The sequence below is a fragment of the Mobula birostris genome, chromosome 10, assembly GCF_030028105.1.
Source record: "Mobula birostris isolate sMobBir1 chromosome 10, sMobBir1.hap1, whole genome shotgun sequence".
NCBI classification, from domain to species: domain Eukaryota; kingdom Metazoa; phylum Chordata; class Chondrichthyes; order Myliobatiformes; family Myliobatidae; genus Mobula; species Mobula birostris.
This window is the reverse complement of record NC_092379.1, coordinates 130760443-130777273: the sequence shown is the minus strand read 5'-3', so window position 1 is coordinate 130777273 and position 16831 is coordinate 130760443. Positions and strand designations below refer to the sequence as shown.

General features: G+C 44.6%; 1 protein-coding gene and 1 long non-coding RNA gene across 2 annotated transcripts in view; one reads left to right on the top strand and one right to left on the bottom strand.

Moving 5' to 3' along the window:
- LOC140204341 (uncharacterized) overlaps positions 1-11866 on the bottom strand; it is a 50362-nt gene extending 38496 nt beyond the window's left edge. Inside the window, exon 1 of the long non-coding RNA XR_011887592.1 lies at positions 11411-11866. This is a non-coding gene — a long non-coding RNA (uncharacterized lncRNA). The remainder of the gene's footprint in view (positions 1-11410) is intronic.
- slc25a5 (solute carrier family 25 member 5) lies at positions 876-5658 on the top strand. The gene is made up of 4 exons (XM_072270989.1): positions 876-1115; positions 2321-2804; positions 2894-3034; positions 3751-5658. The coding sequence occupies exons 1-4, from the start codon at positions 1002-1004 to the stop codon at positions 3906-3908; spliced, it is 897 nt and encodes a 298-aa protein (XP_072127090.1). The 5' UTR covers positions 876-1001; the 3' UTR covers positions 3909-5658.
- Positions 11867-16831: the final 4965 nt, after the last annotated feature.

Below are 16831 nucleotides of genomic sequence, written 5' to 3'. Positions count from 1 at the left end.
AAATGCCCAGCGTTCAGTTTAAACTCACTTCAATCTTCTTCCTCACAACTAATGCCCAGGATTTTTTAAAGGGGAATGAACAGGATAAAACGGCATCTTCTGCGTGCCAACATATTTTAAGTCTGTTTGAAATCTTATTTTAGATCTAAATCGTGCAAATTTGCCGCTGAAAAGCAAGATTATGATCAACTGAGTCATAAAAGATGGAAAACAAATAGAGACGAAGACTCGTATATTTATCTTAAATAAAAAGTCGTGATTGCCCGGAAGCAAGAAAGGGCAGCAAGGAACAGTAATGGAGTGAAAAGGGTCACTAACTCGAATTGACCAGAAACAGAGTAAATCCGCAGTAAAACTTTAAAAATACATCAGTTGTATGTCGCAAGGGCTCAAAACTGTTCTCACTCTAACGTCCTTCTTACATAACCCGTGAGTAGGTTACTATCAGTAAATTAGCAATGAGTTGACTTTAAGTTTGAAATCAGCGGTTCCATGGAGCCAGTATCATGTGAAAGAGTCTGAGAAAAATGCAACCAAGCGACAATGTGACCTTCAAGGGTTTGGTTCCGTCTCCTCCCAAAGGTGGTGCAGTAATTGATTGGAGTTAGGAGACAGCTGTGCTGGGACAGGAACAGCGCGACATGGTTTTGTGACACTGTTACAAAGTGCGGGCCCGGCGTAACACTCGGCTCCGCAGCAACCCCCCAGGACAATGGGTCGGCGCGCGAGCCTCCCGGGGGCCACGCCGGCCCCACCAATCACACAGCGAGGAGTGCCGCGGCTGACCAATCAGGCGCACGGCTTCCGCGCCCCGGCGCCGCTCGCGCGCTCTCGCGGTAGCTCCGCCGCCTTAAAGCTTCACTTCCGCTGCAACATCGGCCATTTCATCGGCGCCGGCAGGAGTTTGAAGTGCAGTTTTGGTCAGTCAGCATTTAAAAAAAAAGACAATTGTATTCAATATTTAACACAAAGGACGCAGAAGTAAACTGAATAGGCTCGAAATGGCAACAGACAAGATCATAAGTTTCTCTAAGGATTTCCTGGCTGGTGGCGTGGCTGCTGCTATTTCCAAGACGGCCGTGGCTCCCATTGAGAGAGTAAAGCTTCTACTGCAGGTAATCGAGGCCTTTTAATGCAATTTCGGCGTTGTGAATAGTTGATTTTCTTTTCTTTCTTCAGTACTAAAGCAAACTGCTGGCGGGCGAATTGACGGCATTGCATCCATTCTTGGCGGTTATCCGTAGGAAAAATTGGCTGCAATGAAACTATTTTTTTCCCACTCGGATAGAGTAGAACGTAAAATGGAGCTTCCTCCTTCGGTCACCTAGTACCTTACCGAAAATGAGCGTGTCTTTCCCTATTCGGCTAGTGAGCATCTACTTAGCATTTACGTTAAAGCGCATTGCATTCATGTGGCCGCCATCCGTAGTGTTTTCTTCATTTTCAAAAAAAAAGTATATTTTCAAACGTGACTTACAAGACAATCAAGGTCGTAGCAAGGAGAAGGAGCGCGGCCTATTGGACAAGGCCAGTTAGCATTGATGGAGGAGGCGCCAAGGGAGGGAGGTCTAGTCTGCAGTCATCGCGGCCTCGTTTCCTACTGTGGATTGGAGGCGAGCAATCTCAACGAGCCGGGTGGGGGAATTAACAGGCTGGGGGGGGGCGTTAAAGCATTTTTTAGTAAAAGTTGTTCAGTGTTGGTTAGCGGAACAAGAGCTTCCGCAGGAGGAGGCAACTCTGGGTCTGACCTGTCCATTGTTCCCAAGGCTACAATGGAGCACGTGTATTGTTACGGGGGGAGGGGGAAATCTGTCGGTAAAGTCACCAGAATCTCGGTTCAATCTGTAGTCGCCGTGACAGGAATTCGGATAGTTTCAGCTACTCTACCCCTCCCAGAAGGTGTTTCCCTGCTTGTTGCCGCGATGACTAATCGCTCGCGGAATCCCGCTGTCGCTGTGCAGAAGGAATGTTCGGTGCTGCAGGGCGCCGCCGACTGCGGAATGGGTCGGAGCTGCAATACGTCGGAGCCGCCGTCGCTCCTCGGGGCGTTTGCAATCCGTCCGGTGCGGTGTGTGCGCGCCCAATGCCGTGGATCGCCAGTGCTGCCGGAAACGCGAGCCGGTAGCCAAGGAAACCGTGTGCAAGCAATGCAGTCGGAAGGTCAGACGTGCCCTGGGTCACCTTAGTGCTCGGGGGCGGGATTAGTTTCCAAGCTTTGTACAGATCAGCTTCACCATTGCAGAGTCCAAAGGATGTTTAAATAGGTCTGTCATTCCTGGCCATTTTGATACCCCAACTAACTTGAGTTTATCTGTTACAGGTGCAACATGCGAGCAAGCAGATTGCAGCAGAAAAGCAATACAAAGGGATAATTGACTGTGTTGTACGTATTCCAAGAGAGCAAGGTTTCATCTCCTTCTGGCGTGGGAATTTGGCCAATGTGATCAGATACTTCCCCACCCAGGCACTCAACTTTGCTTTCAAAGATGTGTACAAGCAGATCTTCCTCGGCGGTGTTGACAAGAAGCAGTTCTGGCGCTACTTTGCTGGTAACCTGGCCTCTGGCGGTGCTGCGGGCGCCACGTCTCTCTGCTTCGTCTATCCACTCGACTTTGCCCGGACGCGCCTGGCCGCAGATGTTGGGAAGTCCGCCTCTGAGAGGGAGTTCTCGGGTCTGGGCAACTGCCTTGCCAAGATCTTCAAATCGGACGGCCTGAGGGGTCTTTACCAGGGCTTCAATGTGTCCGTGCAGGGCATCATCATCTACAGAGCTGCGTACTTCGGGATCTACGACACCGCCAAAGGTGAGCCTGCGACGCCTCGTCCGTACACTCGTGTTCGTAGAGTTGCTTCCTGCCGGTGCTAAGTGTTGCCATTCTCCTTTCTCCTCCAGGAATGCTCCCAGACCCCAAGAACACCCACATTGTGGTCAGTTGGATGATTGCTCAGACTGTAACAGCTGTTGCTGGTGTGACTTCCTACCCATTTGACACTGTGCGTCGTCGTATGATGATGCAGTCTGGGCGGAAAGGAGGTAGGTTCTGGGCCCAGGAGCGGGTGGCTTGTAGCTGTTGTGTTGGTCTGACTGTTGCATGCTTAAGACAGAATTGGGCTTGTTTCCCCGACATGTGAAATTTGATTTGCAGCACCTACTCATTGCAATACATAAATAGTTACTGTTATAGTAAGAAATATTTTAAAAACTAGTGCAGAAGGAGCTTACTGGAGTTCCTGTAGCTGTAGTAGTCCTGAACGGGAATATTTACTGATGGAGCTGGACATAGTCCTCACTCCCTGGCGCCATCCTCGCCTAACTGGTATTAGGATATGCGGCTGCTTTTCTCTCCAGCCTGGATGCAGAGGTGCTGGCATTTGTTTATGGGAGGGGTGGGGAGAAGCTGACAGCTAGCTACTATTTGTGGTTGCTTGACACTCCAGTGGAGAGTCGTGCTGAGTAGTTGCATTGTGTGGGATATCACAGACCTCACTTCTGGGTAGAGCAGAGCAACATTTCATTTCACCAATCACTTGCCCCCTTGTATTCCTTCCCCTCTATGCTTTACCCTGGCTGCTTCCCCCTTCCTGTTCAGTCCTGGTGAGGGGTTTTGGCCCAAAGTGTCGACTGTTTATTCCACTCTGTCGATGCTGTTTAACTAGCAGAGTAACATTTTGTGTTACTTTTGATGATTGATTGGCAGTTTTCTTAGAAGGAGGTTGAGCTAACTTTTTTAAATTTCTCTCTATTTCCAGCTGACATCATGTACAAAGGAACAATTGACTGCTGGAAGAAGATCTTGCAGGATGAGGGTGGCAAAGCTTTCTTCAAAGGTGCTTGGTCCAATGTGCTGCGAGGCATGGGTGGTGCTTTCGTGCTGGTCTTGTATGATGAGTTCAAGAAATTTGTTTAAATGGTCACAGACGTCAATGTTGCGTGAACCAGTGTTGTACTTGTAACATATCTTGTACATTCATGGACTTTCTCAAATTACACCTATTTATAGGGGCCCATCTGGTAAAAGCTGGTTTGGGTTACGAAGCAACCATGCTAAATGACCACAATCATTCTCTGTACACTTAGTATCATTCCGTAATGATGGGACTAAATCATTTCATCCAGCCGGTCTGCTCTTTTTAAATTACTGTAACTAAAAATAAAATTGACAGTGTAAATGTCTGTAGCCTTTATTAATGTTTCATTTATGTTCACACTTCTCAGCAAGTCTGTATACATTTTTCATAGGATTTGTCCCTTTGTTGCATATTTTGTTGTACCTTGGGCTAACTGTGTATACAGTTGGTATTCTCTGTTCCCTGATCTTGGGGATGAGTCTACTGTTTACATGAAGGAGTTCACTGATTTAAAAACGCAGCAGACTATCCAGCTTCCTGTTCAAATGGCTTTTTTTTTTTTGTAAGCCTTGACATTAAATACTAAAGAATTATGATTTCAATGCCAGGTACTCTTGTGCAGCCAGTTGCCTGAATTGCAAGTTATAGTTTGTACCGCAGGAACTTTTGTTGCCTTAATGTACAGGCCATTTAAACAGGAAAATGCAAATTCTGTTGCCTATAAAGTCATCTTGGGCCTGGGTTATGTATAAAGTATTTTTTTTCTTAATGATTATCTACAGTTGGTGTCCTCATACAACTTAAAAGACTTGCCTTGGACTGGCTTTTGTAGACCTGCTTGTACAGCAAATGATGTGCATTAGATTGGAACACAATTTGATGCTTGGTTGTAAATCATATTTCTTTGCAGTGGATTGAGTACAGCTGCCAAGATGGCGTGTTGACAGCTGTGTTTTGGATTAGCTTGTAGCAGGCTGGAATGGCGTGAAATTCTGGATGTGCAGCTACACTTGTCACTATGCCATGTCTTACAAAGTAGCAGTTTGATCTTCCTAGACAAATAGTTGCATCTGATACATCAATGATTTATCCCCATTTGAAACACTAAGATAAATCTTTAGTCTTATCAAAATCCTAACTCGAGTCTGGATGTAGCTGTGTCTGTGAGTTTTCAGTCCCTTTTCATTGGCTGATACTGCACCAGTAAAACTGCCCTTGGTTGTTGATCCATGTAAACATTCTGTAAGGTCTATGAATGGTGACAAATAGTGATTGAATGTTAGGATTTTGCTTGTAACTATGTTTTAACAGGTGTAGGCTTATCAGATCTGGCATTAAAACATTTTGTTTGGGTTCCTTCAATTGAAATCATGGATCTTGAGTAATGAAATGGCTGCTCACTTTCTTCCTAGCAGCTTGCTTGAACTTCATTGCAGGGTTACAAGTGAGGATGGGTAGGGTCCCTGCCTGCTGGATAAATCCATTCACCTTGCTCTGACCCCAGCCCCATTCTGTTTGCTGTCTCTTTCCAGCCCATGTGAAGGATCTTGAGCTGAAACATTTCCCTCCACAGATGTTGCCTGACTTGCTATATTCCTCCAGCAAGACCGACGCTAGTCCCAGCAGGATTAATATTAATGAAGCTGTCATTAGCTTTGGCGTTACTGGTTTTGGGGTTGGTAAAGTAAATGGAGAGGCCTGAAAGCATTAGTGGGGTTGAGATGTGCAGCATGGGCTTCGTACCAATGACTTCACTTATATACAGTACACAATATTAGAAGTTGTCAATAAAGTTTTTTTTTCCCCCAAGATTGGTGGCTTTACTTAATGTTGAAAGAAAACAGTGTTACTGAAATCCTTGAAAGGTCACTGACCTAAAAAGCTGGCTGTGGTTATGCAAGGGTTCCCTGACCTGAGTTTTTAATAAGTTCTGTTACCAGGGGATTAGAATCACAGGGCAGTAGAGTGCAGAAGCAGGTCCTTTAGCCCACCTAGTCTACTGAACTATTATGCTGCCTCATCCCATTGACCAATGTCAGAACTGTTTGCCTCCCATCCATGTACTTAGCACTGTTATTGTTGGATTAGTTGCCTCTTGTCATCAGATACTGCTGACTGGCATTTGATCGCATTAAATTCAAAAGCTTCAGAGTGTTAGTAGCTGGGAAAGAAACCCAATTAAATTATTGACTCAACTTGGAATATATCTGAATTTGGGGTATACATTTTGTCCTGCTGCTTTTCAGATGTATCTATCTACTTGGTGAATACTATTTTAATAAAACTAATGCATCTGGAACATTGTACAGCAGTTTTTACCCTCTTGCTTTCAAAGGGAAGGATAAAGATAATCTGATAACAACGTTAAGAGTCTCCTTCCAGAATATTTCATTCTCTGGAGTTATTTAGGATGTTGTCAATTGTGAAGATTCTTAGTGGGAATAAGGGAATGCAAAATAAATATCAATAGGTGCCTGCATGTTTGAGGGAAAAGATGTGGGTTCTGAAAAATAGTACCTTTTTCAAACTTCCCTTTATTTGCTGTGCAAAGTGTTCCCGTCTGAAGAACCTACTCTTTCCATGGCAATATGGGGACTTCAAAAAGAAGAAGCTGCTGGTGAAGCAGACTTGATGGACCGAATGGCTTAATTCTGCTCCTATATCTTATGGTCTTATGAATGTGCCTGCTGATCGCTATGGATCAAGAATCATTGCTGCTGGGGCCTGATCGACCCTGGCTGGGTCATCTGGGAGAGTATCTGATGTTGAAATACCCAAAGACCCTAGAGTACATCATGATGATATGTCCCAGTGCATTCTAGGAAGTATCTCAGCGTCATTGTTAATTGGGAGCCACAACAATGCATCAAATCCCTTTTCTAGTGGAGAGCTGATGGTTCGTGCTGAGACCCTTCAGGGGTTATGTGCTGTTATGGAATTTGTTTTCATATTGCATGTCTTCTACCTGTTTTAATAAGGAATTTCAAATTTGCCTGCAAGTTCTGTGTAGTAAAGCTAAATTATGATTTTCAACAGTGAAGTACTATAAGTGCAGGGAATTTTGATCAGGCAGTGTCTGAAGTAGTAGAGATTCATGGTGATGGTTAATTTCCTGGAATTGGTTTCCACCATCATCTCAGACAGTCCCAAATCTGAACAACTTGAGCTTTTAAATCATTCTTCGTTCAAGCAATTTAAATCTCTGCCCTAAGATTCTGCATTCCTTGCATCATTAGGAACAGCAATTCTGCTTCCTCATGCTGGATAACTGCGCGAGGCATTGTTTAACGTGATGCACGGGCAGCCACCACGTGGTCCTTGATAGACTGGGGTCAGGGTCAGTTCAGAATGGCTGGGGAACCTTAGATGCTGCAGCCTTCCTCCACCCTTCACTGCCATTGTGATGCGTCATCCTCCACTGTTGAGATCTTTGTTGGATCGCTCGCTCTTTAGAACTCCACCCTTGACCTTGCCACCGTGGGTGACCCTACTAGAAGCTATGTGCAAAATGGCTAAATTCCAGGTGGCATTGCTCTCAGAAATCTCCGGTCTCTCCATCACAACAAGGTGGCAATACATGGAGATGTTGAGGAGCTAATTTTGTTCCATCATTTTGACCAGTTTAAAACTTCTGTTTAATTCTAAAATCTGTATCAGAATACAAGTAAAGTGCTGAATCTGTTTGCAAAATATTTTTTGGCAGTCCCATTGAAGGGTTGAGGACCCAAATTCTGCTAGTGTTCTTTTCCCACAAAAAGCCTGACCAGCGTTTTCAAATAACTTTGTTAAAGAAAATACTTGCAATTGTTTTGGTTCACGATATTAGAAGCTATTAATAATTAAAATTACATTCTTAAGATTTACTGGATATTAATACATTGTTTCCTGAAAATTTTAAGTTGAAATTGTCTGTGATAAAGAAAGAATTTTACTCCCTTATGTTGTGGGATTTAAATAAATTCTAAACTTGAAGCAAATCCATTGAAACTGATGATTGCTGTGTGAAGTCATGTTGTTAAATTGAAAGCTATTTCAATGGTTTTTTGGCCCACTTGTTTAGTGCTTCAAGCTAGGTCCAATGACTAGAGGAGAGTTGAACTCTCATGTGATACTAATGATCAAGATAACAATTACTGAATGGAAATATGACACTGATTTTGGATTTAGTTCAATTTAGCATAGTTAATGCTTCTGATTGGTGATCAGTTACAAGGGTTCTTTTGAGGTTAAAATGCACAGCCGATGGCTTTTTTTTCCTCAAAGCACCAAGAGCTCCTGATGCTCCTGGTGTCATTACCCCCTTCGGAAGAGTAATGACACCAGATGTCTGCTGATCCCAGAGCAGACCCAGCAGTGGACGTCAACAAAAAGCACACAATTGATTATCCTGCAGAACAACACACACAAAATGCTGAAGGAACTCAGCAGGCCAGGCAGCATCCATAGAAATGGAAGAGTCCGAAGTTTTGGGCTGAGATCCTTCTTCGGGACTGGGAAGGAAGGGGGAAGATGCCAGAATAAAAATGGGGGAGGGGAAGGAGGACTAGCCAGAAGGTGGCAGGCAAATCAAAAAGGCTGGAGAAGGAGGAATCTGATATGAGAGGAGAGTGGACCATAGGAGGAAGATGATAGGTGCAGAGAAGAGTTAGGAGGCTAGAGTGGGGAATAGAAGAAGAGGGGGAAAATTACCAAAGAGGGAAATTGATGTTGGTGCCATCAGGTTGGAGGCTACCCAGACAGATCTGGCAGCAGATGGATTGTCAGAGAAGTCCACAGCAGATGGAGGAGAGAGAGGCCCAGAGTTGTGGCAGAGACTGAGACAAGGCCCACAGGCATCTCCACATAATGGACAGGGTGGTGCCCTGTACTATTCTACAGAAGGCAGAGACACATTGTCATGTGTGATCCGAACCACTGCCATGACAAGAGGGTGGAATGCAAACGTTACGTGATAAATACAAATGCCCTGAAACAGACCCAATGGCAACAGAGTGTAGACCAAACATACATTTCAATATGATGTTTCTGTTGCATCAATAATTTGTCCATAAACTTAATTATGTTCAATATTTGTACAAAAAGCTGGGTACAAGCTGAAAAATTGCAATGCCAAGCAAAACAAAGCTTTTTTTTAAACTCTATATGTTGTATATGTGACAATAATGAAAAAAAAATTACTGATTCATCAATGAAGTACAGCTGGGGGTGGGGGGAAGGTTGATATTTTAGAAAGATCAGGAAATGACCTTAGACTGCAGGTTCATACTGAAGAGACAACGAGTGGAAGCACTAGTTAAAAAGACACATCAAATTATTGATAGTCCCGTTTACAAAAGGTTAGGCTAGGACCCTGTAACATTCATTAGGCCACAGGAACTGCACAGATCAGGTTGGCACGTTAGAGGAAACTGCATCCACACTGTGGGGAGATGGTGAGGATCTTTGCCTCCACAGCTGCCTGTGGCAAGGAACACCACAGATTCAGCACCCTCTGGCTAAACAAAGTCCCATCAGCTTCGTTCTAAAGGAATGTCCTTGTAGTCTGACGTTGTGCCGTCTGGTCCTACACTCCCCTACTGTAGGAAACACTTGTGCACTGTATCTAGGCCTTTCAATATTTGGTAGGTTGCAATGAGATCGCCTTTCATTATTCTCAACTCCAGCAAGTACAGGTCCAGAGTCAACACATGCTCTTCACAAGTTAACCCTTTAATTCCCAGTGTCATTCTCATAAACCCTCCTCTGAACCCTCTCCAATGCCAGCACATTCTTTTTTGTATATAGAACCCCAGGACTGCTCATAGGCCTGACCAATGCCTTAAAGCCTCGGCGTTATATCCTTGTTTTTATATTCCAGTCCTCTTGAAATGAATGCTAGCATTGCATTTATCTTACTACTGGCTCAACCTGCAAGTTAACCTTTAGGGAATCCTGCAGCATAGCGCCCAAGTCCCTATATGCACCTCTGCTTTCTGAATTTGTTCCCTGTTTAGAAACTATAATACACCTTTATTCCTTCTACCAAAGTGCATGACCATACACTTCCCTACACTGCACTCCACCTGCCACTTGCGCTCCCACCTCTCCTCACCTGGATCCACCGACAACCTGCCAGTTGTTGCTCCACCTGTTTATACTGCCTAACTCCCCAGGTTCATGACCTGAAATGCTGACCATCCAGTTCCCTCCACAGATGCACCCTGGCCCGTGGAGACCTTCCAGCACTTTGTATGTGTCCCCTCTACACTCCCGGTCCAAGTGGAGGGATTTGATCTGAAAGGTCGACCGTCCAGTTCCCTCCGCAGGTTCCGTCTGACTCACAGAGATCTTCCAGCACTTTGTATGTCTCCCCTCTACACTCCCGGTCCAAGTGGAGGGATTTGATCTGAAAGGTCGACCGTCCAGTTCCCTCCGCAGGTTCCGTCTGACTCGCAGAGATCTTCCAGCACTTTGTATGTGTCCCCTCTACACTCCCGGTCCAAGTGGAGGGATTTGATCTGAAAGGTCGACTGTCCATTTCCCTCCGCAGGTTCCGTCTGACTTGCAGAGATCTTCCAGCACTTTGCTTGTTGCTTCTGACCAAGAATCCTGAACCTGAAACAACAGTTCTCTTTCCACCAATTCAGCCTGACTTGATGAGTGTTTCCTGCAATTTCTGTTTTTACTTTAGTTTGAATTGAGCTGGACTGCTTTTATTAAGAAACACCATGATCACAGAACACTACTGCCCATCTAGTTTGTGCCAGACTATTATTCTGCCTGGCCCCATTGACCTTCATAGCCCTCCGTACCCCTCCCATCCATGTACCTATCCAAATTTCTCTTAAATATTGAAATTGAACCTGCATCCATTGACAGCTCATTCCACACTCTCACCACCCTCTGAGTGAGAAGTTCTCCCTCAAGCATTTCAACTTTCACCCTTAATCCATGACCTCTAGTACCAGTCCCACCCAGCCTCAGTGGAAAAAGCCTGCTTGTGTTTACCCTATCTGTACCCCTCATACCGGTTTTGCAATTGTAAAATATTCCTAAAGGAATTGTGAAAAGGGTGGATTCCTTTTCACTGAATCATCAGGAAGAAAGGTAAAGATTAGTCATCATCTCCCGGGTTTGCGACCTGCGTCCAGCTCGTCACATTACTGTACCATGTCTGAATGAAACTGAGGGCGCGGACTGGGGAAGTGGAGCGCATCATCTCAAGGCGCAGCGTTGGCGTGCGAGGGGAAGTAACCGCACACCGCCCCGCGAATGACTCACTCTGCAGTGACATTTCCCAACTTTCTTTCGCAATTTGCGCAGCGGCTCCCTGCCAAGCATGCTCAGTGTGCTCTTGCGGATGTGAAAAAAAAATGCAGCACTAGGAGCGAAGTCTGTTGCTCGTTTGGAAGTGGGGAGGAAACGGGTCACCTTTGATGGTAATTAATTGACCACGGAAACGGCGAAACGCACAACGCGGGAAAGGCAGCCCGATTCACACACCCAGTCTATCATTCAGTGCATGAAAAATAACACCGCCAGCAGGATGTTAAAATAAATCCTGGTAAGATAACATGCTCACCGCCGGTCAGAAGGACTTCCCCTTGGACACAAGCCATCGCGTTCTCTCTGTTCCCGTCCAGACTCAGCTCAGTGTGAAATTGAATTAACAAAGTGCCTTTCAACACCTGAAGGTTTCAAAAATTTTTTAATCCCATTAGGCGATTGGATTACACCTCAGAATTAAGAGCGCCGGTGTGGGTTCTGAGGGGGCTGGCTGGCGAGGCCGACGCGGCATCTGCAGACTCGTCAACAGTGGGGATCAGGAAGGTGGCTAGTTTGTGAGGTGATGTACAGTACTCGTGCCTAAGATCTTAGTGCTCCCCACTGCATGGCATCATTACCAGCCTGGTTCCCCCCACCCTTCACCACTTCAAACTGGAAGTTCCCTCGGTGAGAGGGAGTTGTCTATCCCTGCATGTGAAGACAGACTCCGGCGGATTGAGCGGACGAGACCAATGGAAGGTCCAACGGTCAAGAAGGCGGTCTCTGCAAGTGTTGTGAAATGTGTAGAGCACGACTAGATACAGAAGACGTCCTGGTCATCCACTGCGCCTAGTCTCATCTCCAGCCGTCTCGACTCTGTCTTGCCACTGGATTCAGATGGGAATTGGGAAGAGAGAGTGAGGCTGACGCTGCGCAACTCTCCCTCACTTAAATCCAAATCATGCGCTAGTCTCGACACCATCATAATGCTGTTGAGGTCCTCATGAACGACGATGGACGAACACATCCCCAGAGACAGTGAAGGTTCTGTATTTTTCAAGGGTTTGAGACCAGTCTTTAAGTCTGTCCACTATTCCAATATCTGTTATGGAATGTGTTTTGGGAATTTGTTGATGGAATCAGAATCTGAATCCCATTGAGGACGTCCTCAGGAATGTGGCATCCATCAGTAAGGACCCTCGCTATCCAGAACATGCCCTCTTTCTCATTATGACCATCAGGGAGAAGGTATAGGAGCCTGGAGACACACAATAGACGTTCTAGGAACATCTTCCCCACCACCATACGATTTCTGAACACTGCCTCACTATTTTGCTTTCTTTTTGCGCTACATATGGTTTTTTAATATTTCTTATCATAACCTATAATGATCTTTTATGTCTTGCCTTGTACTTCCTCCACAATCAACAAAATTCATGACACATGCCAGTGATCATAAACCTGATTCTGATTCTGGAAAATACTTTGGGAATTTGGTGATGGGCACGTGTCATTAGCAGAGAGAAGGCAGAGTTGGCCTGGAAAATGACGCCAATGTCCGTTCACTTGTTCTTCCAATGAATTTGTGGAGACTAAATTGGGACTTTCGTTGCAGTGCTTTGTGATGTGCACTACAGACCATAAGACACAGAAGCAGGGTTAGGCCATTCAGTCCATCATGTCCTCTCCACCATTTCATCATGGCTGATCCCAGATCCCATTCAACCCCATAGACCTGCCCTGGCACCAGATCCCTTGATGCCCCCACCAATCAAGAAACGATCAACTTCCGTCTTATGTATACCCATGGACTTGGCCTCCACCCCAGTCTGTGGCAGAGCATTCCACCAATTCACTACTCTCTGGCTAAAAAAGTACTCCTTGCCTCTATTCTAAAAAGTCACCCCTCAATTTTGAGGCTGTGCTCTCTAGTTCTGGATACCCCACCAGAGGGAAGATCCTCTCCACATTCACCCTATCTAGTCCTTTTCAACATTTGGTAGGTTTCAATGAGAATCCCCCCACTATTCTTCTAAATTCCAGTGAGTAGATGCCCAAAACTGCCAAACACTCTTCATATGTAAGCCCCTTCATTCCCAGAATCATCCTCGTGAACCTCCTCTGAACTCCTTCCAATGACAACACCCCCTTTCTGAGATATGGGGCCCAAAACTGTTGACAATACTCCCAAGTGCAGCCTGACTAGTGTCTTATAAAGCCTCAGCATTATCTCCTTGCTTTTATATTCTACTCCCCTTGAAATAAATGCCAGCTTGCTTTTGCCTTCTTTACCACAGACTCAACTTGTGAATTAACCTTCTGGGAGTCTTGCTCCGAAGACCCTTTGCAGCTCTGATGTTTGAACCTTCTCCCCATCTAAATAATAGTCTGCACTATTGTTCCTTTTACCAAAATGCATTATCATACATTTTCAAACACTGTATTCCATCTGCCACCTTTTGCCCATTCTTCCAATGAATGGTCCTGCTGAAATCATATTGCTTCTTCAGCACTATCTACCCCTTCACCTGTCTTTGTATCATCCATAAACTTTGCCACAAACCCATCGATTCCATTATCTAAATCATCGTCAAACAATATGAAAAGTAGCAGTCCCAATACTGACCCCTGAGGAATATCAGTAGTCACTGGCAGTCAACCAGAAAAGGCCCCCTTTATTCTCATTCACTGCCTCCTGCCTCTCAGCCATTCCTCTATCCATGCCAGTATCTTTCCTGTAAGCCATAGGATTTTATCTTGTTAAGCAGCCTCATGTGAGGCACCTCATCAAATGCCTTCTGAAAATCCAAGTAAATGACATCCACTGCCTCTCCTTTGTCTACCCAGCTTGTTACTTCCTTGAAGAATTCTAACAGATTTGTCAGACAAAACTTCCCTTTACAGAAACCATGCTGGCTTTTACTTATTTTATCATTAGTTTCCAAGTACCCCGAAATCTCATCCTTAATAATGGACTCCAACACTTTCCCAACCACTGAGGTTAGGCTAACTGGCCTATAATTTCCTCTCTTTGGTGTTCCTCCCTTCTTAATGAGTGGAGTGACATTTGCAATTTTGCATTCCTCCAGGACCATGCCAGAATCAAGTGACGCTTGAAAGATCATGACCAATGCACCTGTTATTTCTTCAGCAATCATGAGCTTTGTGGTGGAACTAAGGTCTTGATTTTAAAATACCTTTCCCTAGTTGACCAAAGTCTTTGCTGGGGTTTGAACATCATCATCATTGTAAGAGGGGCTTCTGAGAAAAGGGATGTTGGAGGTCCAGAGACAGCCTATCCTGGAGTTTGAGGCTTGTCTATGTGAATAGGGGTAGAGAATAGACTGGGAAAGGGTTTGTTTTGCTGTTGTTGCTTGTTGCATATTGTCTGTATCTTCTTCTGCTGGGTGACATGGTTCAAATGACTGGAAAGGCCTATTCCACTTGGTATCTCAAGAAATAAATAAATAACCATTGGGGGCATGCTATGTTGGCAATACTTGCAGGCTGCCCCCCAGTACATCCTCAGACTGTGTTGGTTGTTAATGCAAAGGACGCTTCTCATTGTATGTTTTGATATACTTGTGATTAGTAAATAAATCTTATCTAAAGTGCTTCACATTCTAGGATCTCTGCTGAGTATGCTCAGTGTACTCTCACAGTAAATCTTCTGTCTAATGCAGGGAGCGCAGTCTAATCTGCACACAGCAAACTCCCACACTGTACTGTAAATTCAAGATAGAAGATCAAGATATGGCTAAATTCAAGATTTAAGTTGCCACAGAACTGAGTGGCATTGGTTAAGAGAAAATATATTTGCTGCGCAGATTGGAGAGACCCGATGCCAAAAATATTTGCCAAGCACTCAGTTTGTCAAATGAAGTTATCAGAGCTTTCAGTCAGCTGACAAAAATTCAATAAAGATTCCATTTGCAATTTGGGTAGCATTAGCCTCTCCCATTCCCACCCCCACCACTTACTGCCCCAACCACAGCAGAATACCAGCTGTGTAGTGTATATACATGGGAATGAACAACTAAATTTGGCCTTTTCTGGACATATAGCAAGAACCAGATTAATAATTTTTAATTTGCATTGGGATGGATCATGTCAAACACACAGATATGAGTGCTTTACCTTGCCAAATATTAGTTTAATACCTTTATCCTCTACTCCCAATGCTTTTGCAGCGATCCACTACAACAAAGTGCCTCAGAGCAGTCGGATTAAAGAGCCCTGGTTCAGATGCCAAGTATCTCAAACATTTCTGGCTTCCAGGGTGACTGCCAAATATTGAGGGTTGAGTGATGACAACTGCCAATTAGTCAGTAGCTATTCTCTTAACAGGTCTTCAGTGGACACAATCTCACTGGCTCTCCACTTGGCTTTGGGGCACCTAGACAACAGCAAAGCATACTCTCAGTGCCCAGTACACCTGCTCGCTAATACAAATATCTAGTCAGCCAATCATATGGCAGCACGCGATGCACAAAAGCATGCAGAGAAGGCTTTCTCACAAAACTGGTTCTCACTGGGTGTATGTTTATTCTGCACCATTCCCTGTAAACTCCAGAGACTGTTGTACCTGAAAGTTCCAGGAGAGCAGCAGATTCTGAGATACTCAAACCACCCTGTCTGACACCAACAATCGTTCCATGGTGAAAGTCACTAAGATCACATCTCATCCCCATTCTGATCTGTGGTCTGAAACAATAACTGAACCTCTCGACCATGTCTGCAGGCTTTTATGCATTGAATTGCTGCCACATGATTGGCTGATCAGATATTTACATTAACAAGTAAGTGTACAGGTGTACCTAATAAAGTAGCCATTGAGTGTGTGGTTTAGTGAGATCTTCCTCTTGTTCTCTTAAACTTTAGCAAGGTGCAGTGCCACCAACACAGGAACTGGTCTAGTAAACCTCATCTGCAGCAACACACCCAAAATGCTGGAGGAACTCAGCGTGTCTGGCAGCATCCATGGAGGGGAATAAGCAGTAGACATTTCGGGCCAAGACCCTTCATCAGGATTGTTTTTAAAAGATATTTTTATCAGCCCAATGGGGTGAGGGAGGCAAAAGAGAATGGCTGGGGTGATAGGGGATCTTGAGGATGCTGGCTGTTTTCCTGGGGCAATGGTAAGTGTAGATGGAGTCAACAGACACAAAAATGCTGGAGGAACACAGCAAGTCAGGTAGCATCTATGGAGGGGAATAAACAGTTGACGTTTTAGGCTGAGACTCTTCAGGATTTTGTGTGGAAAATACTGTTCTCTTTGCCACACCCTAGAACAATATTTTTGCTGGGCAAGGTTTTTGAAAACATTTTAACTGATTTGAAGCATGTCTAAGAATGCTGCTAGGTAGTAACTCAAATTTCTTTGACTAAATTGACTGAGGCTTTGCAGTCGCCTGTCCAGATTAATGTTGCCTGACTCTCATCACCCTTATTGTTATTGAAATAAATACAGTCATTCATCTGTATTATTCCGATTTAAGGGACAATGCAATTATCTCATTCAAAGTATTGATTGTCAGCTACAATCTGTAGTCTAGTTCTAAAGAAACCACACCCTAACATTTTGGACGTTATGTGCACCAAACTCCATATTTGAACTTCATTTTAGACAGCACAATGAGCTTTACTTTGTATTTTTATTATTCCTGTGGAGTGGTTTGTGAACCTTTATTGCCCTGTGATGCATATTATTACCCCGACAGTAACTAACAAGACTCCA

Coding starts and splice junctions, on each gene's coding strand:
- slc25a5 (XM_072270989.1), top strand. CDS start 1,002: ATGGCAACAGACAAGATCATAAGTTTCTCTAAGGATTTCCTGGCTGGT. Junction 1,116..2,320: donor GAGTAAAGCTTCTACTGCAG/GTAATCGAGGCC, acceptor TATCTGTTACAG/GTGCAACATGCGAGCAAGCA. Junction 3,035..3,750: donor GCAGTCTGGGCGGAAAGGAG/GTAGGTTCTGGG, acceptor CTCTATTTCCAG/CTGACATCATGTACAAAGGA.